The sequence below is a fragment of the Sceloporus occidentalis genome, unplaced genomic scaffold (assembly GCF_023333645.1).
Source record: "Sceloporus occidentalis isolate IW3139 unplaced genomic scaffold, rSceOcc1.0.p SCAF_1, whole genome shotgun sequence".
Taxonomy (NCBI): domain Eukaryota; kingdom Metazoa; phylum Chordata; class Lepidosauria; order Squamata; family Phrynosomatidae; genus Sceloporus; species Sceloporus occidentalis.
The window spans coordinates 89,304,635-89,331,471 of NW_028316981.1; the positions used below are offsets into that span (position 1 = coordinate 89,304,635).

Here is a 26,837-nt window from a genome sequence, read left to right on the forward strand (position 1 = left end):
CCATTGTGTTTGTTGTCATTTCTCTAAAGTTCATTTTTAGAAGCAGTGTGCACTGTCTCAAATTCACATATGCAAGGACATTCTTGCACATGTTTCACATTTCTGCCGTATTTTTATGTCCTATTTTAAATACTGTACATATGATATATGTATCACTCCCAGTCCTTAGACTGATCAGGGTGATTCTGCTCATTATCCTATATGTAGTCTGCATATCCTCCAACTATCCTGATTTGACAGGACCAGTCCTGATCAATCATCTGTCCTCCCTCTTTTTCAGCTGTTTTTAAAATGCCCAACTTTCTCTCTCCTTCCCACACTTTCCCTCTTTGTCTTCAGACTACTTCAGTTGCTGCAAACTGAGTTCAGAGTGCAAAAGCACCTTGCACTCAGTTAACTCAGAGGCAGAATCTTGCCCTTCCCACTAAGCTCAGGAAAAATGCAGCCTCTCTTAACTTGTGTGTTTATCCTCATTAAGATTTTTTTTGCCAGCCTGACCACACTCTGAGAGTAATAATAATAATAATAATAATAATTATTATTATTATTATTATTTTTATTTCTATTTCCCGGCGGATCACAACAAACAATTCCAACAATAAAAATATATCAAATACATTCAATAAAAACAATAGTATGTTATCAATACAATAAGGTTAATAAAATACAACTAGCTTTCATAAAACATACAGTACTCATGGAGGTGGGATATTTTACAGCAAATTTCTGGATAGGCTCATGGGAAGAGATCCGTCTTGAGTGCCTTCTTAAAGGCATCTAAGGTGGTAATAAGGCAGATCTCTTCCAGCAAGTTGTTCCATAACTTGGGGGCTATGGCAAAAAATGCTCTGTGGGAAGTTGTTGTTAACCTAGTTTTTGCACACTAGTCTAATAAGTTCTTCCCAGATGTCCTGAGAGTGTGGGGTGGATTGTGTAGGGAGAGGCGTTCCCTCAAGTAACTCAGGCCCAAGCCATTTAGGGCTTTAAAGGTAATAACCAACACTTTGTATTGGGCCTGGATTTCCCTCTGATGCCCATTTAATCTAATAGGACATATGTGTGAGTAAACTGTTCACATTCTCCTTCTGGATGACTTTGCCTGCTGTTGTCCTGCCTCTATCGGTGTGCATTTAACTTGTCCCACTTGCATTCTTCTCCCTTCCTTACTGTATCATATACTTTTGCATTGAGCCCCTCTTGTCCTTTGCGCTCTGCCCCTGTATCTTCTGTCTCCTTTAACCTTTTCTCATCTTCTGACACCACATCTCCATCCCTTGCATCATGTGTACCTCTCATGCTTCTTTTTACAACCTACCACTTCACACCTCTCATCCTTCTTTCCCTCCTCTTCATTCCCCTTGGCCACACTCTCTTTCCTCATCAACCCCCTAGTAATGCAGCCCTCACCTGCTGCTTGTGCTTCATAGAAACATAGAACTGTAGAGTTGGAAGAGACCCCAAGGGCCATCCAGTCCAACACCTGCCATGCAGGAAATCACAAAGTACCCCCAACAGATGGCTATCCAGACTCTGTTTAAAACCCTCCAAAGAAGGATATTGCTGTTTGCATTGCATGCTTTCTCTTCCCTCCTGCTCTCATCTCTCCTCCTCACCTCACCCTCTTGCAGTGCACCTCTCATACTCTCTTCTCTAATACATGAAAGGCAGGGGCAAACTTATAAGGCATCTGTGGAGATGTTCAAACAGAGGTTGGATGGCTGTCTCTTGGGAGTACTTTCATTGTGTATTCCTGCATGGCAGGAAGTTGGACTGGATGGTCCTTGGAGTCTCTTCCAGCTCTATGATTCTATGGGGCACTGGGAATAAAGCGTTTCAAAGTCCTGGAGATCAAAAGATAATTCCTCTGAGATCCAGGATGTCTTAGTGGACTTTATCACATGGGAAAAGCCAGTATTAAAAAGGCATTTCCCAAGCAAAGTCGCAAGATCGTGGCGAAGATTTTCAAACAACGTCGCAATTAGAGAGGATTTATCCCGGGAAGAAACAGGAATGCTACAGCAACGAACCATTCATGGGATTTGTCTTGTGAGGCCACAAACTCCTTTGTTAGACATTACATTATGATGGTAATGTCTATGATGATAAATTAAAGTGGGAGAGTGTATTTTGTACTGCAGACCAGCACCTGAAAGCTTTCAGCCTTTTTTGGATAAAGGAACAATTTCATCACTTCTGAGAATTCATAAAGGAAAGTCAGCACTCCTTTGGGGAAAATGTAGCTCTCCAGATGTTGAACTGCAGTTCCCAGAAGCCCTTGTCAGTATAGCCAATGGTAAAGAAAGCCGGGAGTTACAATCCAACATCTGGAGGGCTATACTTTGTCCACCCATGTTTTGAAGCATAGCATAAAGATACCTGTCACAAATTGGAAGAGACCATCATAAGTTCAAGTGACCAAAATATTGATTATTTTGATAATGATTTGTACAGATATCTGGACTAGTATTGATTAACAACTAGAAAGGGTGAAACAACCCAGAAAGACTGCCATTCTGCTTTTTTCAGAATCCAGGCCATATGAAGCTCATAAAAAGGCTCACAGGTAGCCCTGCCACAGGGCAGACTGAACACTCACTTCATACAGCAAATCTGGGGTCATGAAAGCTCAGAAATTTGCTTTACTTACAAGTCTAGATAATATTACTGCAAGCGATGGGATTTTTTTTGCCTCCTGTGCCAAAATAATCTGGTTTTGAGTAGTGTGCACTTTGACTTGGGGAAGGAGCCAACATGGTGAAGCATCCATGTATTGATTGGTTGATTAAATAAATAAATCTCACACTTCCCATCTAGTTTGGCTCCTCAATACTTCTAGCAACACTCCCTCTGTGGGGTGTATTTATCAGACACACTTGCAAGTTGCTCTCATGCTCCTGAAACTATAGGTTATGTTAGCTGTAGAAAGGGGCCACTGAAAACTGAAGCAACTTGTCGTTTTCAATAATAAGAAACAATCAAGAATAGGCTGCTTTCTATGAACCTTTCAGCTTCATCCATCAATGGAATATTCCTGGAGAAGCTGACTGTTCAGTAGCAGAACAGTCCACAAAGAAGTTGCATTTCCCACATTTGGAGCATTCAAATGCCAAACCCCCCTCGCTATGTAGAGATTCAACAGCATCCACTCTACAAGTTCATTCAGGACTTAGGGCTGGAGCATGGCTTTGGCGTGGCTTCCGGACTCTTAGGACGCATGCATCATTTAAACAGCATGCCTCCAAAGTGACCCAAAGCAGCATTATTCTGGCCTGTCTGTTTGGGCTCACAGCCAGCCTCTCTGCCAGAAAGCTCTGGTGCCAGAATAAATTACAATTCCCAGGATTCCCCAGCACTGAGCCAAGGCAGTTAAAGCGGTCTCAGACTGGGTTATTTCTGCAGTGTGTTCTGGGACCAAAAGAGAGCCACTTTGTACCCAAGGGGAGCTCCAATAAGTTCATTTAGAACTCTCCTTCTGCCTTTATAGTGGAGGGTCTGAGCACTAGGACTCTGGAGACCAGGGTTCAAATCCCCACTCGGCCATGAAACCCACTGGGCGACCTTGGGCATTAAGTCACACTCTCTCATCCTTCTCAGGGGGAGGCAAGGGCCAACCCCTCCTGAACATATCCTGCCAAAGAAAACCCCAGGATAGGTTCGCCTCAGGGTCACCATAACAACAGTGGTTCTCATCCTTTAGCCCGCCAGATCTTTTAGACTTCAACTCCCAGAATTCTCTACCACTAGATGTGACGGCTGAGGCTTCTGGGACTTGGAGTCCAAAATAAAGGCTGAGGACCACTGCCATAACAGATCGACGACCATAGAGCCTCGCCCGGAAGTGACGACAGAGGCAACGGTATGGTAGCTTCCGGGTGACGAGCCGGAAATGACGTAGCCTAGGCGCGGTGACAGAGAGTCGGAAGGCCGGGCTGGTTCCGTCTTTTCCAAGATGGCTTCGCTGCTGCAGTCCGAGCGCGTCTTGTACCTCGTCCGCGGCGAGAAGGAGATCCGGATGCCCCTCTCGCAGCTCTACTTCTGCCGCTACTGCAGCGAGCTCCGCTCCCTCGAGTGCGTCTCTCATGAGGTAAAGCGGGGAGCGAGCAGTGGCCGGAGGGCGAGGCGGGGCTGCATCACCCTCCGCAGCGCCTATTGGCCCCCCCCAGCTGCCACTCACTCTTCTTTGGCACCCCATTGGCTGGCGGAGATGGGATAGAGGGCTGGTTCGACTGGTCCCCGGGTGGGTGGCCATGGAGACCGGAGCCACCATTGGGGCACGTGTCTGTCTGTCAGTGTGGCTCCTCCTCTCATTGGACAAGGCAAAAGGGGGCGGGACCGTCACTTTATACTTTGGGGAGGAGGCCAGGTTTAGTGGGAAGGAGAGAGTAATATAACAGCAGGCGTCTTCTTTTTCCCCGGACACGTCCTCCATTTTCAGCCTTCTGCTCAGGAGGAATTCCAAATCGTCCTCCATTTTGAGCAGGACTAAAAAGCCTGAATGCATATCCATGTTAAGTGTTTCTAGTTTTGTGGGGCCATATCCTCAATTTTTATTGAATGTCCTCCATGTTTGCAGCCCCTTGCTCTCCTGGAAGAGAGCCCCCCCTTTCCAGTACCAGTCCTCCATTTCAGTCCTCAGTCCAGGAGGAATTCCAAAATGTCCTCCCCTTTTGGAGCATGACTAAGAAGCATGGATTTATATGAAGTGTTTTGTCACGTCCCACATATTTCTTGAAGGCCTCCATTTTGCGTTGCCTTGCCCTCCTTTTAGGGTTATGCGTTTGCTGTTGCCCTTCTCCGAGGCGGAGAAAGTGCCTCACCCAGTGGGATTCTGTGGAGATTCAGATCGCGGTCCCCCAGGGTGCATCTACACTGTAGAAATAAAGCAGTTCAACACCACTTTTAAGTGCTGTAGCACCTTCCTATGGAATCCTGGGATTTGTAGTTATACAAGGTATTTAGCCTGCTCTGTCAAAGAGTGATGGTGCCTCACAAAACTACAGATCCTAGGATTCTGGAGGATGGAGCCATGGCAGTTATTACAGTGGTGCCAAACTGCATTATTTATACAGTGTAGATGCACCATCAGCGTCTTCAGCCAACCCTCACATGCTGGCTCTCAGCTGTGCCAGTAGTTACATGTACTGTAGTTACCACAGTAGTTACCATTTGCTTGTCAACCACCATTGATGTGGAGGACGATGACTCTGATCCTGTTGCTGTTGCCTCTAATATTATTTTTATTAAGGAAAGAGAGAAAACATTACATAAAACTACATCTACTAGGTATAGGTACGAGCAACAATAACAAGTAACAACATCACTACAAAAGCAAACATGTATCAAAAATGAAAAAAATAGACACTGCAGAGAAAAAAAGAGGGTGGGATGAAAGCAGTGGTTACCAAATAGAGTGGGAACAACTTCAGTATTGCTGATTATTCAGAGGTTATGATGGTACTGAAGACAAAATTGAATGTAAAAAGGTCAGAATGTAAACAAAACCTTGTTCATCTTGGGTGGCCAAACAAAGCTACAGGGCAGATATCTTAATCATACAGAAATAGCTGTGTTATTCTCTGAGAACATCTCTTTCTCAATTTCTTTTCCAAATCATTTGAAATCATTTATTGTCATCATTGTATTGTGTTAGCTCTGTAAATTGAGTGGTATTAGTGTTGCCATAGTATGGATGGATTCAGGGAGAGAGGTTGGGAAGAAGTGGTTTGCCTGGGGCTGCCTGGTTGGTTCATGACAGACGTGAAATCTGAGTTGCGGATTTGCTGATTCATAAATCGGTCTCTTAGCCATTAAGGCAAGGTTGCAACAAGGTACATCTTGTGATGAAATTTCTTCCATGAGCAAAATGTGGAGATCAGTGTCCTCTCCCCAATATAGCCTCCTGGGCACCCCAGAAATTGCTTCAGAGGACTTAGAGCCCAATCCAAGCCATTCTGGGGGTGGGGGAAGATAGTACCATTGGCTTGTGCAGCACCACCTCTCAGAAACAATATTCCTTTTTGTTAAATACAGCATTATGATGACTGATAGTGAAACATGAAGTCTTTTTTTAAATTCTTCTTTAGGTGGATTCTCATTATTGTCCTAGCTGCCTGGAAAATATGCCGTCAGCTGAAGCCAAGCTGAAGAAGAATAGGTGAGGATACATGCTGCTTATGCAAATGCCCGCCTTTCTTTCTTTCTTTCTTTCTTTCTTTCTTTCTGCTTTGCTTTTGGACAAAATCTACTTTGTAGGGTCTTCTAGAATCGTTTCGTATTCTTACTGAAGTGTTGGGAGCCAAACAGATATGTGGACAAATGTACACTTGGCTCCTATGCTTTAGTAACTATCTGAAATAATTTTGCAATTTCTTATAACATGTATTTTATTTCCAGTGTGATCTTACTTGGATGAAAGTGACATGCTGTTGTAAGTCTGACTTTGTATTCTGTTATATGCTGTATTGTCTGTTGCAGACTTCTGACTGCACTGGACAGAGCTGTAATACTTCACATGTCAGTGTGAGGCTGCTCATGTATTACATCCATGATGCATTTGCTGCAAGCCAATTACAGTTACACCCATGATGCATGCGGTTGAACTAATTACAGTATAAGAAGTACACTGTAGAACAGCACTGGGGGAAGTGGAGCTCACTAGTCACATGCAGTTCCTTAGTGTCATTTTTGGCACATGAATTCATGTGTTCTCCATGCTTTCCACTCAAATTTTTGGAAGTAAAAAAATATTCTGCCCCCCTCTCCCCACCATGGCCAACAGCATCCCTTAGAGCATTATGCCTGTTTGAATGAATCTTTTACTGCTTTGGGTCCTTTTTGCCCCCTCCTTGCCTTTTTAAGGCTGAGACAGGTCTTTTCCCCCACAAAGAGCAAGTCAACATCAGTCATTTCCTATATGAGGAAGGAGCCATCTGATTCTGGAACAAGCTGACAGATGCAGGAATGTCGCAGCAATGAGACGCAGAGACAGGAATGGGGGTGCAAAACTTCTTAGCTGGCCAGGTCTTGGCCAGCCCTTTTTATTCACATCAGGGTTACATTAGGTTTACATTATCTCATAGTACATCAGAAAGCAATTTGCGGAATCAGGGACCAATGTGTACTCAGGAAAATCCTAATTAGCAAAGGGAGCAGGATGTGTACACTGTCTCAGCCGAATCAACATGGGCTTATCCAGTTATGGATAAAGCATTGTCAACCAGAAGGCGAGTCATAATCCTATGGTCTGCCAGTAGGATTATCACATTTCAATCTTGGTAAACATTGCTATCCTGGGAGGGGGCGCATCCCCTGGGCTTTCCAGGGGATGCCACACAGGAAAGGGTCAGTAGTGCTTCCCATACTAGAACCATTGGAAGAGATCATAAGAGCTGTCCAGTCCAATCACCTTCCATGCAGGAATACACAATCAAAGCACCCTTGACAAATGGTCATCCAGACTCCACCACTCTCCAAGGGAGTGTGGTCCACTTGAACAGATCTTACTGTCAGGAAAAGAAGTTCTTCTTAATGTTGAGCTGGAATTGCTTTTTCTGTAGTTTCTATCCATTGCTCCATGTCCTATTCTCTGAAGGAGCAGAAACCAAGCTTGCGTCATCCTCAATGTGACACCCCTTCAGATGTTTAAACAGGGCTGTCATATCACCCCTTAACCTTCTTTTCCCCAGGTTAAACATACCCAGCTCCCTAAGTCTCTTCAACCAATCTCTGGCAATCCCTCTTAATTTATAAGAAATTTTTTTAGAATTATAGTTGGCCCTTCTTATACAAGGATTCAAACATACACGGTTTGAAAATGTTTTAAAAAAGGATAAATTTCAAATATCTAGCCTTGATTTTCCATTTTTGCTATGCTGTACTTAATGATGTATTTCATGTGTAATGAAAACAGATTCCAAGCCATTTGTTTCTCTTGAATTGTTGGTGGAGACCCTGGATAGGAGGGGGGCATACATGTATCATGTAGCTATGAGTTTAAAGCTACATCTGTTGATGTGCCCCTTCCCCCCATAAATTTTATGGCCATTTCCATGTTGTTGGAGAGCAAATGGATCAGCAGAATCACATCTGGCTATTTTCCTTTAGCTGGACACACTATGACAGGCATTTGCAGTCTTTGGGAGGTCACAGAAGATAACGTCTTTGCAGTTTGTCAATGTACAGCAAAAATAGTTGGATGTCTCCCTGCTGATCCCCTGGTTCTCTAAAAACATGGAAATGGCCATGTGGGAGAGGCTTTGCTCCTTACAAGGTGGGTTGGGGGAAGTGATTGCCCTTTGTTTGGAACAGAATTCTAACTACGCAACAGTAAAAAAAAAATTGTATAGGAATGTCTTACGCCATTGTGATACATCAACAGGATGCCAGTCAATATGTGTAAAGTGCTCCAAAATACTCTCCTTATCTCTGTGTTTCAAAATGAAATTCAACACAGAGAAATGTAAGGTACTGCACTTAGGGCAGAAAAATGAAATGCACAGATATAGGATGGGAGACACATTGCTGAATGAAAATACATGTGAAAGAGATCTAGGAGTCCAAGTAGATCATAAGTTGAACATGAGTCAACAGTGTGATGCGGCAGCTAAAAAGGCCAATGCAATTCTAGGCTGCATCAATAAAAGTATAGTGTCTAGATCAAGAGAAGTAATAGTGCCACTGTATTCTGCTCTGGTCAGGCCCCACCTGGAATATTGTGTCCAGTTCTGGGCACCACAATTCAAAAAGGACATTGAGAAACTGGAACGTGTCCAGAGGAGGGCGACTAAAATGGTGAAAGGTCTGGAAACCTTGCCCTATGAGGAACGACTCAGGGAGCTGGGGATGTTTAGCCTAGAGAAGAGAAGGTTAAGAGGTGATATGATAGCCCTGTTTAAATATTTGAAAGGATGTCACATTGAGGAGGGAGCAAGCTTGTTTTCTGCTGCTCCAGAGAACAGGACCTGGAACAATGGATGCAAGCTACAGGAAAAGAGATTCCACCTCAACATTAGGAAGAACTTCCTGACAGTAAGGGCTGTTCGACAGTGGAACAAACTCCCCCGGAGTGTAGTGGAGTCTCCTTCCTTGGAGGTCTTTAAGCAGAGGCTAGATGGCCATCTGTTGGGGATGCTTTGATTTGGATTTCCTGCATGGCAAGGGGTTGGACTGGATGGCCCTTGTGGTCTCTTCCAACTCTATGATTCTATGATTCCATGTTTGTTCAGATTTGAGGTTCATTTACAAAAGGATTCCTGCCTTTTCCAGAAGGAAACCACCACCACCCATATCTTTTTTGACATAGATATTTTCTTTCTTAGTGAATTCTTTGGGTAGAACTGGTTCTGTAACCAGTTAATGGTCATTTCTGAGTTAAAAAATAAATAAAAAATATAACATCAAGACATTGAAGCTCCAAGTTAAAACATTGAAGTGTGCCCTAATGCAACACTTTACACTGGTCTCTTCTCATTCAGATGTGCTAACTGTTTTGACTGCCCTTGCTGTATGCACACACTTTCTACTCGAGCAACAAGCATCCCTGCTCCACTCCCTGATGATCCAGCCAAGACCACAATGAAGAAAGCTTACTATCTGGCCTGTGGATTTTGCCGCTGGACTTCCAGAGATGTTGGCATGGCAGATAAATCAGTCGGTAAGTATTGCCATTTTTAAGAGTTGTCTGAAAACCCTGTGTGCTGTGCCAAAGTCTTCACTGAAAATTAGAATGATAATTTGATCATACTAATTAAATGCTAAAAAAAATCTATATAGGAAGGACTTGTGAAAATGCATTGAAGTTAATTTACATTTGGTGATTGTGGTTGTTCTTTGCCATCAAAAGAATTGCGAATATGTGCCAAAGGGCCTATCTCATTTTGAATCCTTATTACACCCCCCACAAGATCTTTCAGTGATAAAGGACTAAGCCCACTTACCCTGCTGAAAGGAGTCTTTTGTTAGAATGAAAGAAAAGGCTTGTTGCATGACACCAAGACTGAACTAGTGCAGGAATTTGTTCACGCAGTAGTCAGCCAGAAGCTACAAACAGGATATGGACCCATTAGCACCCTCTCACTTGTGTTTCATAGCAACTGATAGAGATTTAGTGCAGCTTGTTGTATTGCTTCCTTTTAGTCAGTGCAATTAATTACTTAGTGCTTGTGCTGTTCTCTGCTGCTGGGAGAGAGCTGTGCATGAAAAACCCTAAATAGGGTCAGTTTTGGTGAAAAGGCAAAGAAGTCATTGTGGTCCCTCTTATTTTCTTCAGTAGTGAGTGGGATCATTTTGTTAACTCAGCAGAAGCCTCACATTTTCCATACTTGGGATTCACATACAGTTCATGAAGGACATGCATATTCTTTTTCTCTGAGAAATATATACTTTTCAGATATATGTGAGAAAGCATTGTAACATTTGTAACATTTTCTACCCTGTAGTAGTTTCCTCCTTGCATCAAGGTGTATAATCCTGTTTTTGCTCCCTGATTCTTACAGATCTCTCCTTTAGTCCAGCTCGGTGTTTGCTGGTGAAACAATAGTCAATAACTCTGAATATGTTTTATCCTGTTTGGCCAGCATATTAAGTATGAGTATTTCCCTTTAAGTTGTTCTTGTTATTTTGTATTACAGCCAGTGGAGGATGGCAGGAGCCAGAGAATCCTCATACTCAAAAGGTAACTAACAGAAAAAGTTTCCCCTTTTAATAGAAAACTTATTAAGCGATTATGTTGTTGAAACTTTTTTTAAAAAAATTGCTCAGTAAGAAAATATTGTGAAGCCCTCAGCTCTGCTTCTATTAAATAAATATTAGTGGTTGATCACATGGTGTGGGTATAAGGTTACACAGTATTAAATGTTATTTAAAGAAAAAACTGATTAATAAGAAAATAAACAAGCTTGGAAGAAGAATGCAACAATACTTCTCTTAAAGGTAGTTGTAGGACGGATCATATCTTGAGTGAAGAGTGCAAAGGAAGACTTCCCTTTTGCCCCATAAAACAAGTGCCCATGATAAAATAAAAGCCTTGCTTTGTTTTTAATGTGATATTCTCTCCTATGCAGATTAACAAATTGGTGGAGTATTATCAACAGCTGGCTCAGAAAGAGAAGATGGAAAGGGATCGTAAAAAACTTGTTCGACGCCGACCTTACATGCCACTGGCTTTTTCAGTGAGTTGGGAAAATGGTGCATAATTTCAGAGCTCTCACAGTGAAAAGGTCACATGGATGACGAGCCCCAACACTTTTAATGGCGCGCACATGGGAGCACACCACCATAATAAACAATGGGACTTGAGGTCCCACGTTTTTTTCCCTTATGTTGCGGGGGGTGGTCTGGAACGGATCCCCCACATATACGAAAGGCACACCGTACTTACATGTCTGGAACTCTGAATTAATTTGACTTTTGTTTTGAGTAAATATATACTCGACTGTAAGTTTACCTCATGTATAAATTGAAGTATTGGAGCCAAAATTATGGATTGTGATATGACCCATGGATGAATTGAGGGTAAAACCTAGGGACATGTAACAAAGGATCTAAAGGACGAAGCAAGGGAAAACAGTGCCCAAGAACTTAACACAATTCCAGCAAGCATAACTGTTTGTGGTCACACTAAAGGCTGGATGGATAAGAGCGTAGAGGGAGGTCAGTGCTTCCAGGACAGATAACACTCTTCCCTTTCACCAGGGGAGAGTTCCTGTTTTTTAATAAGAGTTAAATTACAATACTTACATTGACCTGTGGATAAGTCTACGAAGGTTTTTTTGGGTCAATTTTTTTACTTACATTTCTAGACTTATACATGAGTATATACAGATGTTGAAATCTGGGCTTAGAATCCGAGCTGTACAGAAACTAGATTTTTCAGTTAGGTTGACAGAGTTGCTAAGTATTTTCTATCTTGGCTCACAATCAGCATAAATATTGCAGGGTGCTGAGAACCTCTTTCATTTTAATTTTCAGCGTTGCAGCTTGTCAGTGTCAAATAAAAGGCTGAATTTTGCTTAGCTTAATAATTTTGCATATGCTTGCTGCCTCTTAGATAACTATATAACCTGCTTGCTCTGTGCATTTGCTTATGTCTTTATTGCTGCATTTTTCTTGTCTCCGTTGTTACCTGCTGCTAATTTGGGGGCTCTCCACAGCAACACACTATACATGTAGTGGTAAGTTCCTTCAGTTTCTGCTAGTGCTAAAGCCTTTGAACCCACTTTTATTCTACAGGTATATTGATTTTTACAAGTGGCTGTAAGTTAACTTGAGGCCCTACAGGGTATTACTGGCTATGTCAGTCCCATTTCAGTCTGGTTTTAGGCCTGGTTTCAAAATGGAGATAGCCTTAATGACTCTGTGGAATGACTCTTAGTAGGAGAAGAAAGACCAGTGAGAGTCTATCCCTCTTGGTCCACTGGCTGTCTTAGTGGCTTTTCAGTACCATAAAACGTATTATTTTTGTGGAGAGGCTGTCTGAATTGTAACTCCAGGACATTGATTTCCAGTGGTTCTGCTCCCATTTGATGGCTAGGTCTAGAAGGTAGTGTAGGAGAGCTATTTTTCTGTCCTCTGGAGATTCTGTTTTGGTATCCTTAAACACTCTGTTTGGTCCCCTATGCATTAAGCTGCTAGTTTTAACTACACCAGTGAAGTGTAGTGGTTTGAGTGTTGGACTGTGATTCTGGAGAGCAGGGTGTGATTCCCAGCTTGGCCATGAAACCCACATACTGCCACCTGAAAAAAACAACACATGATAAAAAAAAATAACACATGATTAAATAGTGTTATAAAAACCTGTCACTACTTAAGATGTCACAACTCATCACCACTTTTCTCACTCCATGACAGTCAACTTAAGATATATGCAAACCTGGTTTCAAACTATGGTTTATTTTATTTATTCATTTTTAAAAATTGTAATGTGTTTCTTGTGTCCACAAAAACACATTCTTTACTAGAATGTTCATAATTATGTTCTGAACTACTTGATAAAATGGACTATAAATTTGAGCATAGATTAAACTATTTAGGGCAGGACTCTTCCCCCACCCCCATCCCCCGAAGTGGTTTAAAATAATATGCAGCATTCCTTTTCTGCATTTTAAAAATATTTATTTCACTTCACTGATAAAAATTAGTTAGAGCAGAGAGAAACTTTAGAAATTTTCTTGTTCTTACTTGTTCTTTCATACTGTCAAAATGTCAGCAACCATGCAGATATGTTTCAACTAATCGTTCTCTTTTTGCTTATATGTTCTTTTCCCCTCATAGGATAAATATGGTCTTGGAACCAGGCTGCAGCGTCAGAGACCTGGAGCTCCTATCACTGCACTTACTGGACTTTCGTGAGTAATAAATTCCTCTTATGTGTATGGTTAGGTCTAAAATGATGGTGTCACGTAGGACATGTTAAAAATTATCATTCATTTTAGGAAGAATCTAGTTCTTTAAAAAAAAAATAATTTGCTGAGGGAGCATTCAGTATATTGTACTGTGCTAGTATTCTTACACTTTGCCTGATCCTTTCAACCTGTTTTGCAAATAGCAGAGCCAAACAGGTTGCCTTGAGTTTTGTGCCTAACTGAAAATTCTTTATTATCTTTACCTAGGAATTAGTAGTCATGATGTGGGCTTTCCCCTTTTCCTGCATGCCTTTGGACTGAGTCTGAAGAGTTAAGCTTTGTTTGTCCTTTCCATTTGCTAACTACGTCTTCTTAAGAAAACTTTCTTTCTTGACACAGTTTATTCTCAGGCTCCTTGTGTTCAGTGGGACTTAATTTGTTAAGTATGACCTGGGACAGACCGCCCCAAAAGGGCAGCCTGCTGGCGGCCTATTTCCTTCCAGAGTAAAAAGAACCTGGAAAAACTGGGTTCTATTTCCACTGCCGGGTGGACGTGACGAGTGCACCAATGGTGCACTCTTGACAAAAGTGCAGCTATATGTATATGCTGCACGTCACTTATGTCAAAATGGCAGTTCCTGTGTACATGGAATGCTGCCATTAGTCTACCGTGGCTCCGTGCTAGGGTTAGGGATGGTGTGATTGGTGCGTGGGTCCTAACCCTAGAATCGGTGATGGCACGACATTTTGGGACCCATCTGTCCCATGCCTATGTGTGGATTGAAACACAGTTCTACCTAGCTTTATGGCTATCTTTTGTTTGTACGAAAAGCGATTTTTTGAGAACAAAATTAAAAATGAGATGGGGTGAGGGAGCAGGGGAGAACACATGGAATACTTTCTCCCCTGCTGCTTCCCTACTCAAACTCTTTCACTATAGACAGACTCCTTCCCTATTCTGGCTGCAGACACAAATATTAAGATCCATGTGTGATATGACAAAGATTGTATTTGGCCTTTATGCCCAAATAATTATGGGTAGGCTCATGCTGCACATTGTCAGCACAGGCAAAAATAGGAATTTTGGGGCTTGGGTAGATAACTTTTAAGATAGCTCAAAATGGAAATACTGGATAATTAAAAAATAGTTTCCTTTTGTTCATGGAAAATTATTTCATTCAGCTGTCCTGAATGGAAACAGGAAAGGCAATCCTTGCTGACACACACACATACATGCATGCATACATGTACATTGCACACTCCTCCATTTCTTTCTCCCTGTGCCCAAGATTTGTTTCAAGAGTTTCATGGCACCCCCCCCCCCCCCAGCACAGCATGGAAGAAGATAGTGTGGGAAACAGGAACAAGGGAACACTTGCAAGAATTGACTCCCTCCATTGGTTCTTTATGCAGACAGAAGGACAGCATTGGATATAAGCTACACATTCTTTTCTTTAAATCCTTTTCTTTCTTAACTCATCCTCCAATGCCAAGATGTTTGTTTTTAAGTGTATGATTTAAAGAGATGTTTTAAATCCACATGTGTGGGGAGGGGGCAAGTTAAATTATATTAAATGATTTTATACTAATGTGATGGTTTTTAATTGTTTTTAAATTTTCATTGTTAGGTTTTTAATTGAGTCTTTTTGTGAGTCACCTTGGGATAAAGGCAGCATACAAATGAAATAAATAAAATAGTCAAGCTAGTCAAAGAAAACAATGAGATGGTTGTAACCTTTTATGTGCAGATCTGACTTACAGTATTCTCCCAAACAGAGCAACACTGTATGAAAAGTTTTTGGAAAGCGTTTCAACTCATAATGGCTGCTTTAAAAAGAAGATTTCTCAGCCAAGCAGTTCTTACATACTGATTGTTATGTAGTTTTGTGTTATTGTTTTGAGCTATTTCATAAGGAGATTCGGATGTAAATGGCTTGGCTTCCAGTTCTTCCACAGAAACTTACTTCAGCTATTTAATATTGTTGAAGCTTTATCATTCTTTGTTCTTCCAGCAAATTTGCTATCTACACTTAGCACACATTTTCTTCTCTGTCCCAGGCTGAAAGAAGGAGAGGACCAGAAGGAGATAAAAATTGAACCTGCACAGGCTGTGGAGGAAGTGGAACCTCTACCTGAGGATTATTACACCAGACCAATTAATTTGACAGAAGGTAAATGCTGTGCTTTTCTGCTTCAACTGATGAATTCCAATAGTATTTACTTTTTATCATTGTTCAAAACCCTTGACCAAGAACTTAACTTTTTTTGGAACTTTTTATGCTATGGACAGTGACAACCCTGCGGCAACGTCTCCTACAGCCAGATTTTCAGCCCATCTGTGCTTCTCAGCTTTACCCTCGTCATAAGCATCTGCTGATCAAACGCTCGCTAAGGTGCCGGGTATGTAGGCTATTGTGAAACATGATTTAAATTTATATCACATAGTTAATTTGACGGAGCTGAGAGGTTTACTGAGTTACAAAACTTGCCATCATCCAGTGAAACTGATTAACAGGTGATTCAGGACAAACAGATGAGATAGTACAAAGAGATAATGGTTTCTCAGTATTAATTATTATTTATTTGGAATATATATATCCTACCCCTTTGGCCCAAAAATATCTCTCTGAATGAATTACAACTCATTAATTTGACATTTCCCTGCCCTCAGGCTTACAACCTAAAAAGCATGATGCAAGGAAAAGCTGACGGTAGTGAGGGAGGGAATCAAGTCCAGCAGATGCTGGCTGATCTTTCTCTCAGAGGCCACAGCTGTAGCAGTTGTAATGCAAAGAAGTCCTCACAAGCTGCAGGGGCAAAGGCCTGATAGAGCTGTGCCTGACTACTCACTCCCTCTCAGAATGGCTCTCAGGAACCAGAGCAGTGATATTTGGAATAAGGGAGGAACTGGGGACAAGACCCAATAGAGTTGCTGGAGAGCAGTTCCAGTTGCTGGGGAGCACCCAGAGAGGAGAGCTATTACTTTCATGCCTGCTTGACAGAGGCATCTGGATTATCACTGCAGGAAACAGGAGTTGGACTAAACTATAAAACTTTGGCATGACCAAACAGGGTTCTTCTTAGGTAACATATAGTAGCCATGCTTTGTTTGAATTTTTCAGAGTAAATAATTTAATCAAGTGGTAGGACTTGTAGCTTACATAGTATTTGTCTGATTTTCTTTGGCTACTCTAACCTTATGTTTTGGTAAATGTATTTCTTCCTTAGAAATGTGAACACAATTTGAGTAAACCAGAGTTCAATCCTACATCTATCAAATTTAAAATCCAGCTTGTAGCTGTGTAAGTATTCTGGAAATGGATGACTGCAAGAATATTATATGACTTGGGCCTAGTTCTGATTGTGCCTGGGCTGTAATGCTTGTGACTTCAGGTTAAGAGTCACAAAAACAAATCCCCTGCACATAAAAAACTTATGTCAGAAAGAAAGGTTCTCACTTATGCTTCTCCCTGACATGGTATTATAACAGGGTTATAAGAGCAGTATAATAGGCAATGCAATGTGTTTGTTTGGGAAATGGCTGGATTTTTATTGTTTAATTGACCTCTCAAAAGATTACATGTACTTGCTTTTCTCATTTCATTAAAGCCTTAGCACTTCCACAGCTTAATCCTTACATTGTTAAGTTGAGAACACATTCAGATAGATTCAGTTGTGGCATATTAATAGATGTTTTGTGGCACTCTGTGTTTTCTTCTTGTCTAATTGAAAATCAGACTGGAAGTTTTTAGTACCATCTGCAGCAGAGTAGGCAACATAGTGATTTCCAGATACTTTGAACTATAATTCTCACAAGCTTTTCTCTCTGGTGCTTGAGGCTGATGGAGTTCTGGCCCAAAATCTGAAGGACACTAGGTTGCCAGCACCTTTATACAGTATAATTCTCTGTTTTAAAAAATAAAATAAAGTGTGCTGTGTTCTGAATCATTTACTCTTGTCAGTTTCTTTAAATGCTGCAGCTTCAGAAGTCCAGTCTGTGTTGAAAGGTGATCCAGATATCTATCTTAATCAACCAATCAACCAGTCAGTAAAAAGTAATGTGTATGTCAGGGCTAGAGAGGAAGAGTTGATGCTTGAATTTGCTATTTATTTTTTTCAATTGTGTTTGTAGCAACTACATCCCAGAAGTGAGAATCATGTCCATTCCCAATCTACGCTACATGAAGGTTAGTTCCTGTCAGTTTTGCTGGTCTTCTTTTGAAGTGGAACTTGAAAGCTTTAAAGGCTATATGAGAGTGGAGTTTAAATGTTTTCTCTTTTTGTTTAAAATGAAAATGTGATGTAGCCCTTTAGGTCTAACATTTTGCTTTTCCTAAATGGTTCAGTTGAGTCATCACACCAAATTTAAAATAAAGTTTCAAGTTTAACTGTATGAATTGACTCAAATGTTATTAATGGACTTAAAGATATCCTTGGATTGGATAACATTTTTTATTTTTATTAAAGTAAGTGTTTATCAGATTTCAAGATAATATTTATCATCTTTTTACCATCTTGAGGAATTCCCCTCCCCTTAAGCACTTTCTCATTCACTGCACGTTGGAAGGAGTGTTTCTTCTAAGATAAAACCTGGTCTCACACTTGTCAGCATTACCTAAAAACAGAAAATGCTGCCTCCTCCTCCAGAGGAAAATTGTTTCTTGCTATATGCAAATTAAATTGATTAAGGCAACTAAAAACAATTAGAATGAATTTAATCAAGCTGCTGCTCTAGTTAATATCATGAGTTGAGCTTGTTGATATACTGGTGGTGCAGTGATTAAATGCCTGTACTGCAGCCAATCACAGCCACAAGGTTGTGAGTTTGATTCCAGAGCTCCAGGGTCCACTCAGCCTTGCATCCTTCCATAGGTTGCTAAAATGAGTACCCAGCTTTTGGGGGGCAATTAGTTTACACATTATAAACCGCTTAGGGAGTGCTTAAGCCACTGATAAGTGGTATAGAAATGTACTTGCTATTGCTGTCACTAGTGTTTTAATGTTTCTTGTCCACTTTAATATTCTGTCAGCAGAGCATTCACATTTCTACAGTGCAGGTCTTATGGTATGAGCACAACTGTGATTAAACCATTGCTGCAACATTACAAACCCTAGTTTGTATACAAACTTCAGCTGTTTTGAATTTGGTGTTGCTAACTGCTAATCAAGGCTTAAGTCCAGTTGTTAGTATCGACTAAAGTACTGCTATCAAATCAATGGGAATTTGGGAACTTACACAAGTATATCAAGTGAGTGAGTCTAGTCTAGACTATTTGGGACTCATGACCTGATTTAAGCCAATGTTTTGCAATTTGAACATAATACCAGCCTAAATGTCAGCTTTATTAACAATGGTATGGTGCACATTAAGCCAATTCTAGGTTGGACCTATGTGTGTCATGCAGCTGTGCCTCTCAATGAAAGTCCAAGTGAACATGAGCAGTTCCTTCGGTTGTCTAGCACTGGAGAGTTAATTATGCTTAAAATTATGAATATTAAATAGGTGGATTTTGTACTCATTGAGCAAACAGAGTAAAATCAAACAAATGATTCCTATGAGAAACATTGTATCTTGTGTACCTGTCTCTTTCATAGGAAAGTCAAGTTCTTCTAACTCTGACCAATCCAGTGGAAAATCTTACCCATGTGACATTGAAAGAATGTGAGGAAGGTGATCGAGATGACATTAATAGCACTGCAAAGGTATTGAACCTTCTTGCTAGTATAGATTTTTGTGTGTACTTAGATACTTTTAAAATATACAGATACCCTGTAGTGAAGACTCAGGATTTTTTATAGTTGTTGCTGGAAAATCATAGGATCCTATATGCCATGGATACCACATGGCTGTCATGACAAGAAAGGAGTTCGATGGCGGGGTACAGACGGGCAGGGGAAGACGTCTTGGAGGTGTATTCTGCTGAATACGGAGCCTCCAGACCGCCCGCCCCGGGGACGTGGCTCAGGTGTATGGGGCTTCGACATGGGGGGCAGTCAAGACGCCTCACCTGGGGCCGTTTCTGACCCGCAGTTTCCATACCGCCGCCTCGGAGGACGCTGCAAAGAGAGAGGCAGCTTCTGCACGGGCGGCAAAAAACGGGGCTTTTTTTTTCTTTTGCCGGCTGGCGGATGCGCAGCTGCGCAGCTGCGGCACTCAGCACCGGCGGCAGAAAGCCTATGTGCACATTTAAAGTGCCCAGGCCCCTTTAAACTTTTTCCCTCGCCCAGCCCAAGAACAATGGTGGTCTCCTGCCAGCTGGTGATCAGCTGGTGTTGGCATCCTTGTCCGCTTGCACGTTGGTAGTGTCACCAGCATCATGGATGCCTCCTCTCCTTTGGTCCCCACGCTCTTGCTGAATCTGCAATGCACAGCCACAGCTGTCGCCTCTGCCACCGCTGTCGCCTCTGCCATCCCCCATCACCTCCCTTGTACATATGTAAATATTTAAAGTTTTAGGGGTTTTTTATTGTTAGGTGAAAATGGCACAGGAATGTGTGTAGGGGTTCACTTTAAATTCCAAACTTTCCCCAATTCTAGCAGCGCATGCGTACATGTTGCTCTAGGGTTAGGGTTAGGGTTAGGGTTACAAGCATTAAAATAGAGTGCAGCTGTGCTGCAGCTTCCACATCTGCATGGCATCTGACGCTCTAATTAGAGCCTCGGTGCAAACTGCGCATGTTCCAGGACCCCGACTCTTTATGCGACGCAGCTGACTCAGGGCTTTTAAATGGGCAACTTAAATTAGCGGTGTAACAATTCTGGCGTACCGGTGCAGCAGCTTACAGACGGAGATGCGTAGCTGCGCAGTATATAGAAAAGAAGCGGGGAAAAGCGGCACCTTTTTAATGCCGCTTCTTCCCGCTTGGGGCGTGCGGGCGGCGTGTTCATGGCGGCATTCAGGTAAGGGCCGTCTGAAGGCTATACCTTCATGACGTCATGAACACACCCCTTTTTGCCCGTCTGTAACCCGCCATTGTTTGTAGTAATTTGTGCCTCTGCCACAAGGCAGAACTCCAGGTAGAAGGAAGCTATTGTGGCAGATATGGTGAAGCAGATGGTCAGATTGGAGCAGCCTCTGGCTGCTCCAGCCCTAGTTGCCCCCCCCCCCCCCCCCATCAGCGCAGGATCACGATGACCAGCTTCCAGCCTCTCTGGGAGCATGTGTCATGTACCTGCCCTGCCCCTGAAGTGACAGGAAACCACTCTTTTTGTCCATGTGATTTGGCCCTTTGTTGGCATCATTACCAAATATTAACAGCTGTGATGTGTGACATAGAAAGTTAATTTGTATCAGTATTATTGATACATTTTGGTTTAGCTTGGCAGGTTGAAACTGGAAACATCTAAGAAGCCTGAGAACAGATTGGGAAGGTGGATTTTCCTCTGTTACTCACTTGCTTGCATAGTTACCATAGCGGTAGAGGAGGGAGTTGCATCATTCTTGCACACTTTGACTTTTTTTGTTTCTGCACTACAGTTGTCTCTTCCTTTTTGCGGGCTTGCCATCCGCATTTTGGAACATCTGTGGAAAGCTCCCGTCTAGTTCCCCTCAATGGCAGCATTTGCACACACCGCACCAACATTCATGCACAGTTGGCACTGCTATTGAGCAGAACAGGACTTTGGGGCCTGTGTAATTTGCCATCGTATATAGCTCTTGGGAGTCCCACCTTCCATCGGCCTCCCCCAGGGTTTGTGTATGCACACACCAGCCCAAGGGCCCCATATGAGGAACTGGGCTACCGACCAGGCATACTATGGGTAAAATTAGTTGTTCTGGTGCTCAGTGCTACCATTGGCTGTGAGTGGAAGCTGGACCCCATTAGCAAATGGGCTGAAATACTTTTCTGCTGTATGCCATCTTGTGCATCATTTGCCAAGCAAACCTCAGTTAACAAAGCTTCTGCTAAAGAAGCTGCTCAGCTAAAGAAGCTCTGCTAAAGACGACTTTATAAAATTTTGCAGGAGCTTGTGCCAGCCCCCTCTCCCTTTCATTGGACAAACGGTGAAAGAGGACTAGAGAAGAAGTTTCTGTGTTGGGCTGCAGGAACATGTCTGCAGTAAACAATGCAATACATCTTTGAGCTGAGAAAGAATGGGATTTACTACTCTAGGTGATCTATCTGTGGGCTGTGTATGCACACACAGCCCACAGTAGGATCACCTAGAGTAGTGAATCCCATTCTTTCTCAGCTCAAAGATGTATTGCGTTGTTTGCTGTGAGGGAAAGGTGGACCCCATGCCTACAATAGGCAAGGTAAACAGCTGCCTTCAGAATCTCTTACTGAGCTTGTGTGAAGAGCAAAATAGAAAAAATGGGGAACACAGATTAACCTGTCTCACCAGCTACCCCGGCATGTTGAAAAAGCATAGATCTATAAGTTTCACAAGTATAACTGTAAAGCTTATCAGTAATGTGTGTCAGGGTGCAGCACTAGACAAAGTTGGTCTGTTGAAGAACAGAACTCCAGGTAGAAGGAAGCTATTACATCAGAAGGTTCCATGCTGGTGCTACATTTTCCTCATGGTTTCTGGCAGTCTATTTTCCCTGCAATGGCCTATATATTCACAGAACTGACAAGGAATAAAAAGGTATACTATTGTGATGCATTGTTTCTCCATGTTTTTTTAGGTAGTGGTTCCTTCCAAGGAATTGGTCCTGGCTGGCAAAGATGCAGCAGCAGAATATGATGAGCTGGCAGAACCTCAAGATTTTCAGGATGACCCTGAGTAAGTATGGTCTCCTCTTTTTTCATGCCCATAAGATGATGTTTCAATTTGTCACCCAAGTTGATGATTGACCAGCATAATCAAACCAGCAATTTCTTTGTTTTATGAACTTTCATTGTTTGAAAAATGAGCAATTATTAAGTCTTTCTTTCTACTATGAATTAGCAGAACTTGGATTGATACAATGAAATTGATTGATAGTAGTTTCAGGACAGAGTAAAAGTACCTTACTCAACACGCAGTTTGTAGAATTAATTACCACAAAGTGTAGTGAGGGCCATTAGTTTCAATGCCTTTAGAGGGAGATTAATAACAATCATGGAGATAGATCTGTTATTCGTGGCTGCCTAATAATGATAGCTGTATGAAAACCTCAGATTCAAAGCCGAATTTTGAAGGGATTACAGCCTTACAACCTTACTCTGTCTTTAAATCAGATCCTTTTCTTTATAGGTCAGATTGGAGCAGATCTCTTGTGTTTACTTTTGGTGGTATTTAAAGTACAAGAAGAGGTCACAAATGTGCCCATGTTTTCAGTTAGCATACAAGGGGCAGGAGCATAACAAAAGTATTTCATGATTTTTCTTTTGACTTTTCAGCATCATAGCCTTCCGGAAAGCTAACAAGGTTGGAATATTCATCAAGGTCACACCACAGAAAGAAGAGGGGGAAGTCACTGTAAGTTTTAAGATGAAACATGAGTTCAAAAACCTGGCTGCTCCAATCCGGCCCACAGAAGAAAGTGATCAGAGTTGTGAAGTCATCTGGCTCACTCATCACTTGGAGCTTAGTCTGGGTCCTTTACTTCCATAAGGCTTGTCTGTAACTGGATCCTAAATAATGGCCACACACTACACTATGCCACTATTGTAAAAGAACACAACGTGATGGAATGCTGAAGGCACTGCTTCATATAGGTTCTTTTGGATGTGTGTTGGACGCACCCCAGGTTTGGGCCAAAAGATCCAGAGGTGGAATTAAAAGAGAAGAGCCACACTCCTGGGTGATTGGTTCCTTCACTTTCCTCTCTGTAACATCTCCTATGTAAACTGGTGATCTTATCACTGTGCCACATGTCTGGTCAACATTACCGCACAAAGTTCACTGCGCACATGTGTGGCCATTTTGTCTTATTCCTGAAATTGAACAAGATTTCCTATCAAAAACCTTATACTGGCTTTCTTTGTGTTGGTTTAGCAAAGCTAGTATTAGGTAATGCCAAAATATCTCTTGTTTTTGGAAGGTTCTCTTCACAATAATTATTCCACGGCTGAAGTAACTTCTGATAAAGCAGTGAAACATGCATCAGCAGCATGACACACTATTGCTTCCACCTTCTATTGAACATATCACCTGTTCAGAACAGCACCCCGTAGCCTTTTACACGTGTAACCAATTTAAAAATTTATGGGATGTTCTCTTGTTCGGTAAAATTTATTAGGGAAAGGTGGTTATGTAAAAGGCATTCGATTGCATCTTGGTATTCTGAGGTTTGGCTGGCATAATACCTCTGCCACTTTATATGATGGAAAATGCAGGTTTAAAATGAAACAGAATACTTGGCAGCCCATGTATAAATTCTGCTGTAGTGTTTTACTAAAGCAGAGGTGCCACTGGAGGCTTGGGATAGGAGACACTCATTGGTGTTACTTCTTTAGGAATAGAATTATTGACCAAAGATATTGGATGGTTTTGGTGAGCGAGATCACTTCTTTTGAGTCTAATTTTGAAACATAAGACCTCTTGAGGAAAGTAGTTTCCCCAAACCACTGCGTTTTTTGCACTTAGTACTTAAGACCGATTTCCATATTATAAGTGTAAGTGGAATGGCTTTCATTAGGCTTTCTTAGCAGGAAATTGAATAAATAAATGTTTTTAAATTTGTTAATTCCCTGAAACTTAGCTCACCGGAACCCTAAATTCAGTATTACTATAAATGTACTCACACAGACATATGTATAAATGTTCCAGGTTCTAGATTACTTGGAAGAAATGTGATGAAACTCAGTGAACTGATTTTTCTTCTTGTAATTCTTGGCCTAAATAATAGATGCAAATATGCTTTGATGTAGCCAGGGAGTAATATGAAGAGGTACACATTGCAATATGATGGCTTATTCTGTAGAATAAGACAAAAGGAAAAAGAGAAACGCATTTCCTAGTTGGATCAAAGTATCTACTAGGGAAATGCACTGAAGGCAGTTGGGGAAAATGCTGTCCTTGTAGATTGCAAGTTGTTCAGTGGTCTGTTTAAATAGTCTTTATTTGCATCGCAGTGCTTGGATGAGGGTTGGATTGAGGTTGCGTCTTTTCTGGTTTGTGCAATGGGTGTGGAAAAAAAAGAGAAGCTTAATGTTCACAGGCTTACATAGACTATACACATTGTAAAGCATGAGTTTAAGAAGTCTAGCCAGTGTTTATTAAATGTGTAGTGTTTAGTGTCGGCTCAGTTTATAAAATAAACTCAACTAACCCCTGGTTTAACCTCTCCTAAGCTATTTTTTGGCTGAAATATTTTGAAAAATTCATTTGATAGAGTTCAGATGAAGTAATGTACACTCAGGCTTCATAAACCTATATAGGAAAGTTGGATGTACTTCAGAGCCTTTTCTCCTTTTAATTGAATAACTGTTAAGATGTATTCTACATACTTCTGCAGAAACATCTCTGGCTCCTCACAAGAGGACACTGGAAGCACTCTGCCTTTGTCAATATTAATAAAATGACTGTGTTGCCTTACTGTTTAACTTAATGTAGTGAACTTGAAATAAAGAAGTAAACAAAACTGTTTTCTTCAATGTGCACCTTTCTCCGTGTTCCACCAAGGGAAATGGGGGGAATAATATTTATGGTCTTGAACACCTTGGCAGTTTTATTTATTTAGCAATACCTTCATAATTTGTGAAAACATCTCAGGGTAGCTGTGTTGGATGTAAGACAAAACAACAATAACAAAATCCAGAATCCATCTTGCAATGTCTTTATTAAGACAACTAAAAGACATAAAATATACTACACTAGCTTACAAAGCTTTGCAGGCTTCTTCAGGCAAAGATGTTAAAATAGCATGGAGGAAACAGTGATAGAATGGGGATCATGACATTTACATTTTGGATGCTGCAGGAAGTCTTATAGACAAAAAGTTTATCAAGCTATGAAGCAGAGTGGGAACAAAAGCAATAAAACAGAGGCAGTTGGGGTTCTCCAAATACAGTTTAAGTTTTACATTTGTATTACTTGTAGTTTGTGAGACTGGGCTGATTCAGTGATATAGCAATTTCAAATTTCCATTCTAAACCCTTATTATTGAGCATAACAAGGAGAAATTTGGCACAAGTGAACATTTGATGGACCTAAGCGGGTGCCAACCTCATTAAAGCCTGGATATCACTCAGGACCACATACAAGTTTCTGGTGGACTAACTGGTAGACCAAAGCAGCTGTGTTGATCTCATCAGTGTCCCTCTTATTACTGAGTCCCATTTGTAAACTACAGTTAGGGTTGTTGTTTGTCTAATCTCAGTTGTTCATTTATAGCTTGATTATGAGCTATTAACTAATTTGAGCTCAGCGAAAAAAATAGCTAAATAAGAATGGAGTAAGAACTGCTTTCTTTAACTAAATTGCTCTTCCATTTTGTATCCAACTTTATTAATGCTATTGGCTCCTTTCTGTATGGCTTACTGTTCAGTTATGATTATTAGTGTATCATGACTCCATATTTTTCCCCAGAAGAAGAAGCTTGCTTTAAATACTTCTGTCCTTTTCTTTCCCCCAAAACATGCGACAGTTGCCCATCAGCATCCTTGACTCTTATGTTTGGACTTGAACAATTAACAGATATATGCATTTTCAGGTGTTCAAAATGACTTTGCAGCATGGCAGGTTTCAGTACAGGGGTCCTGCCTCCGTATCACCAACAGGATCCTGGTCTACAATGCAAGCAGTAAATCTCCTCTCCTCTATTTGGCTGATAATCTTGCCTTTCCCCCAGAAGTGTGGTTTGAAGGTAGCTCACTAGATTAAAAAAAATGATATAGGTAAAAGGAGATATGAGAGCCAGCATGGTGTAGTGGACTGAGTGTTGGGCTATGACTCTGGAGACCAGGGTTCGAATTCTGGTCTGGCCATGTAAACCCACTGGGTGATCCTGGGCAAGTCACGCTTTCTCAGCCTCAGAGGATGGCAATGGCAAACTCTGCAGAAACTTGCCAAGAAAACCCCCATGATAGGGTTGCCTCAGGGAAACCATAAGTCAGAAAGAACTTAAAAGGACACAACAGCAGCAGCCGCAAAAGTAGGTAAAGATAAAAATAGCTGGGAAGGAGGCGCATTCGTCCCTCACACCTGGGAAGTGTTACCTAGTGCGGACAGTTGGCACCCAGGGTGGCCACTTGCCTCACCGCAAAGGAAGGCAAGGCACCGCAAAATGGAAGACGTTACAAAACAAAAGTTAAAAACACTCCTAGAAATGTAAATTCATACTTCCTGGCCTTGCTCATTTTTTTTAATTCCTCCTGGACAGAAGGTTGAAATGGAGGACATGTCCTGGAAAAGGAGGACCCTGAGGGAAAGGCACCAAAAATGGAGAGCATTCCAGAAAAAATGTAGACAACGGCCAAATTAAAGTGTTGACATAACCATGCTCAGATTGGAGGACATTTTGGAATCCCTCCTGGACAGAAGACAGGAATGGAGGGCAAGTCCTGGAAAAGGAGAATGTCTGGTCATCCCTGAGGACAAGGCACCACAAAAATGGAGGACAT

The 26,837-nt window shown here is 41.6% G+C and overlaps 1 protein-coding gene across 2 annotated transcripts; it reads left to right on the forward strand.

Moving 5' to 3' along the window:
- Positions 1–3,873: 3,873 nt before the first annotated feature.
- Positions 3,874–24,856, forward strand: DCTN4 (dynactin subunit 4). Of its 2 annotated transcripts, XM_089528471.1 has the most exons (14): positions 3,874–4,084; positions 6,084–6,154; positions 9,474–9,652; positions 10,629–10,672; positions 11,061–11,168; positions 12,150–12,170; positions 13,270–13,343; positions 15,399–15,511; positions 15,631–15,740; positions 16,569–16,642; positions 17,473–17,527; positions 18,936–19,043; positions 21,974–22,071; positions 22,671–24,856. In XM_089528471.1, the coding sequence occupies exons 1-14, from the start codon at positions 3,950–3,952 to the stop codon at positions 22,882–22,884; spliced, it is 1,404 nt and encodes a 467-aa protein (XP_089384597.1). In that variant the 5' UTR covers positions 3,874–3,949; the 3' UTR covers positions 22,885–24,856. The 2 variants fall into 2 exon arrangements, with proteins under 2 accessions (XP_089384597.1, XP_089384604.1); XM_089528478.1 differs by lacking the exon at positions 12,150–12,170.
- The last annotated feature ends 1,981 nt before the right edge of the window (positions 24,857–26,837 follow it).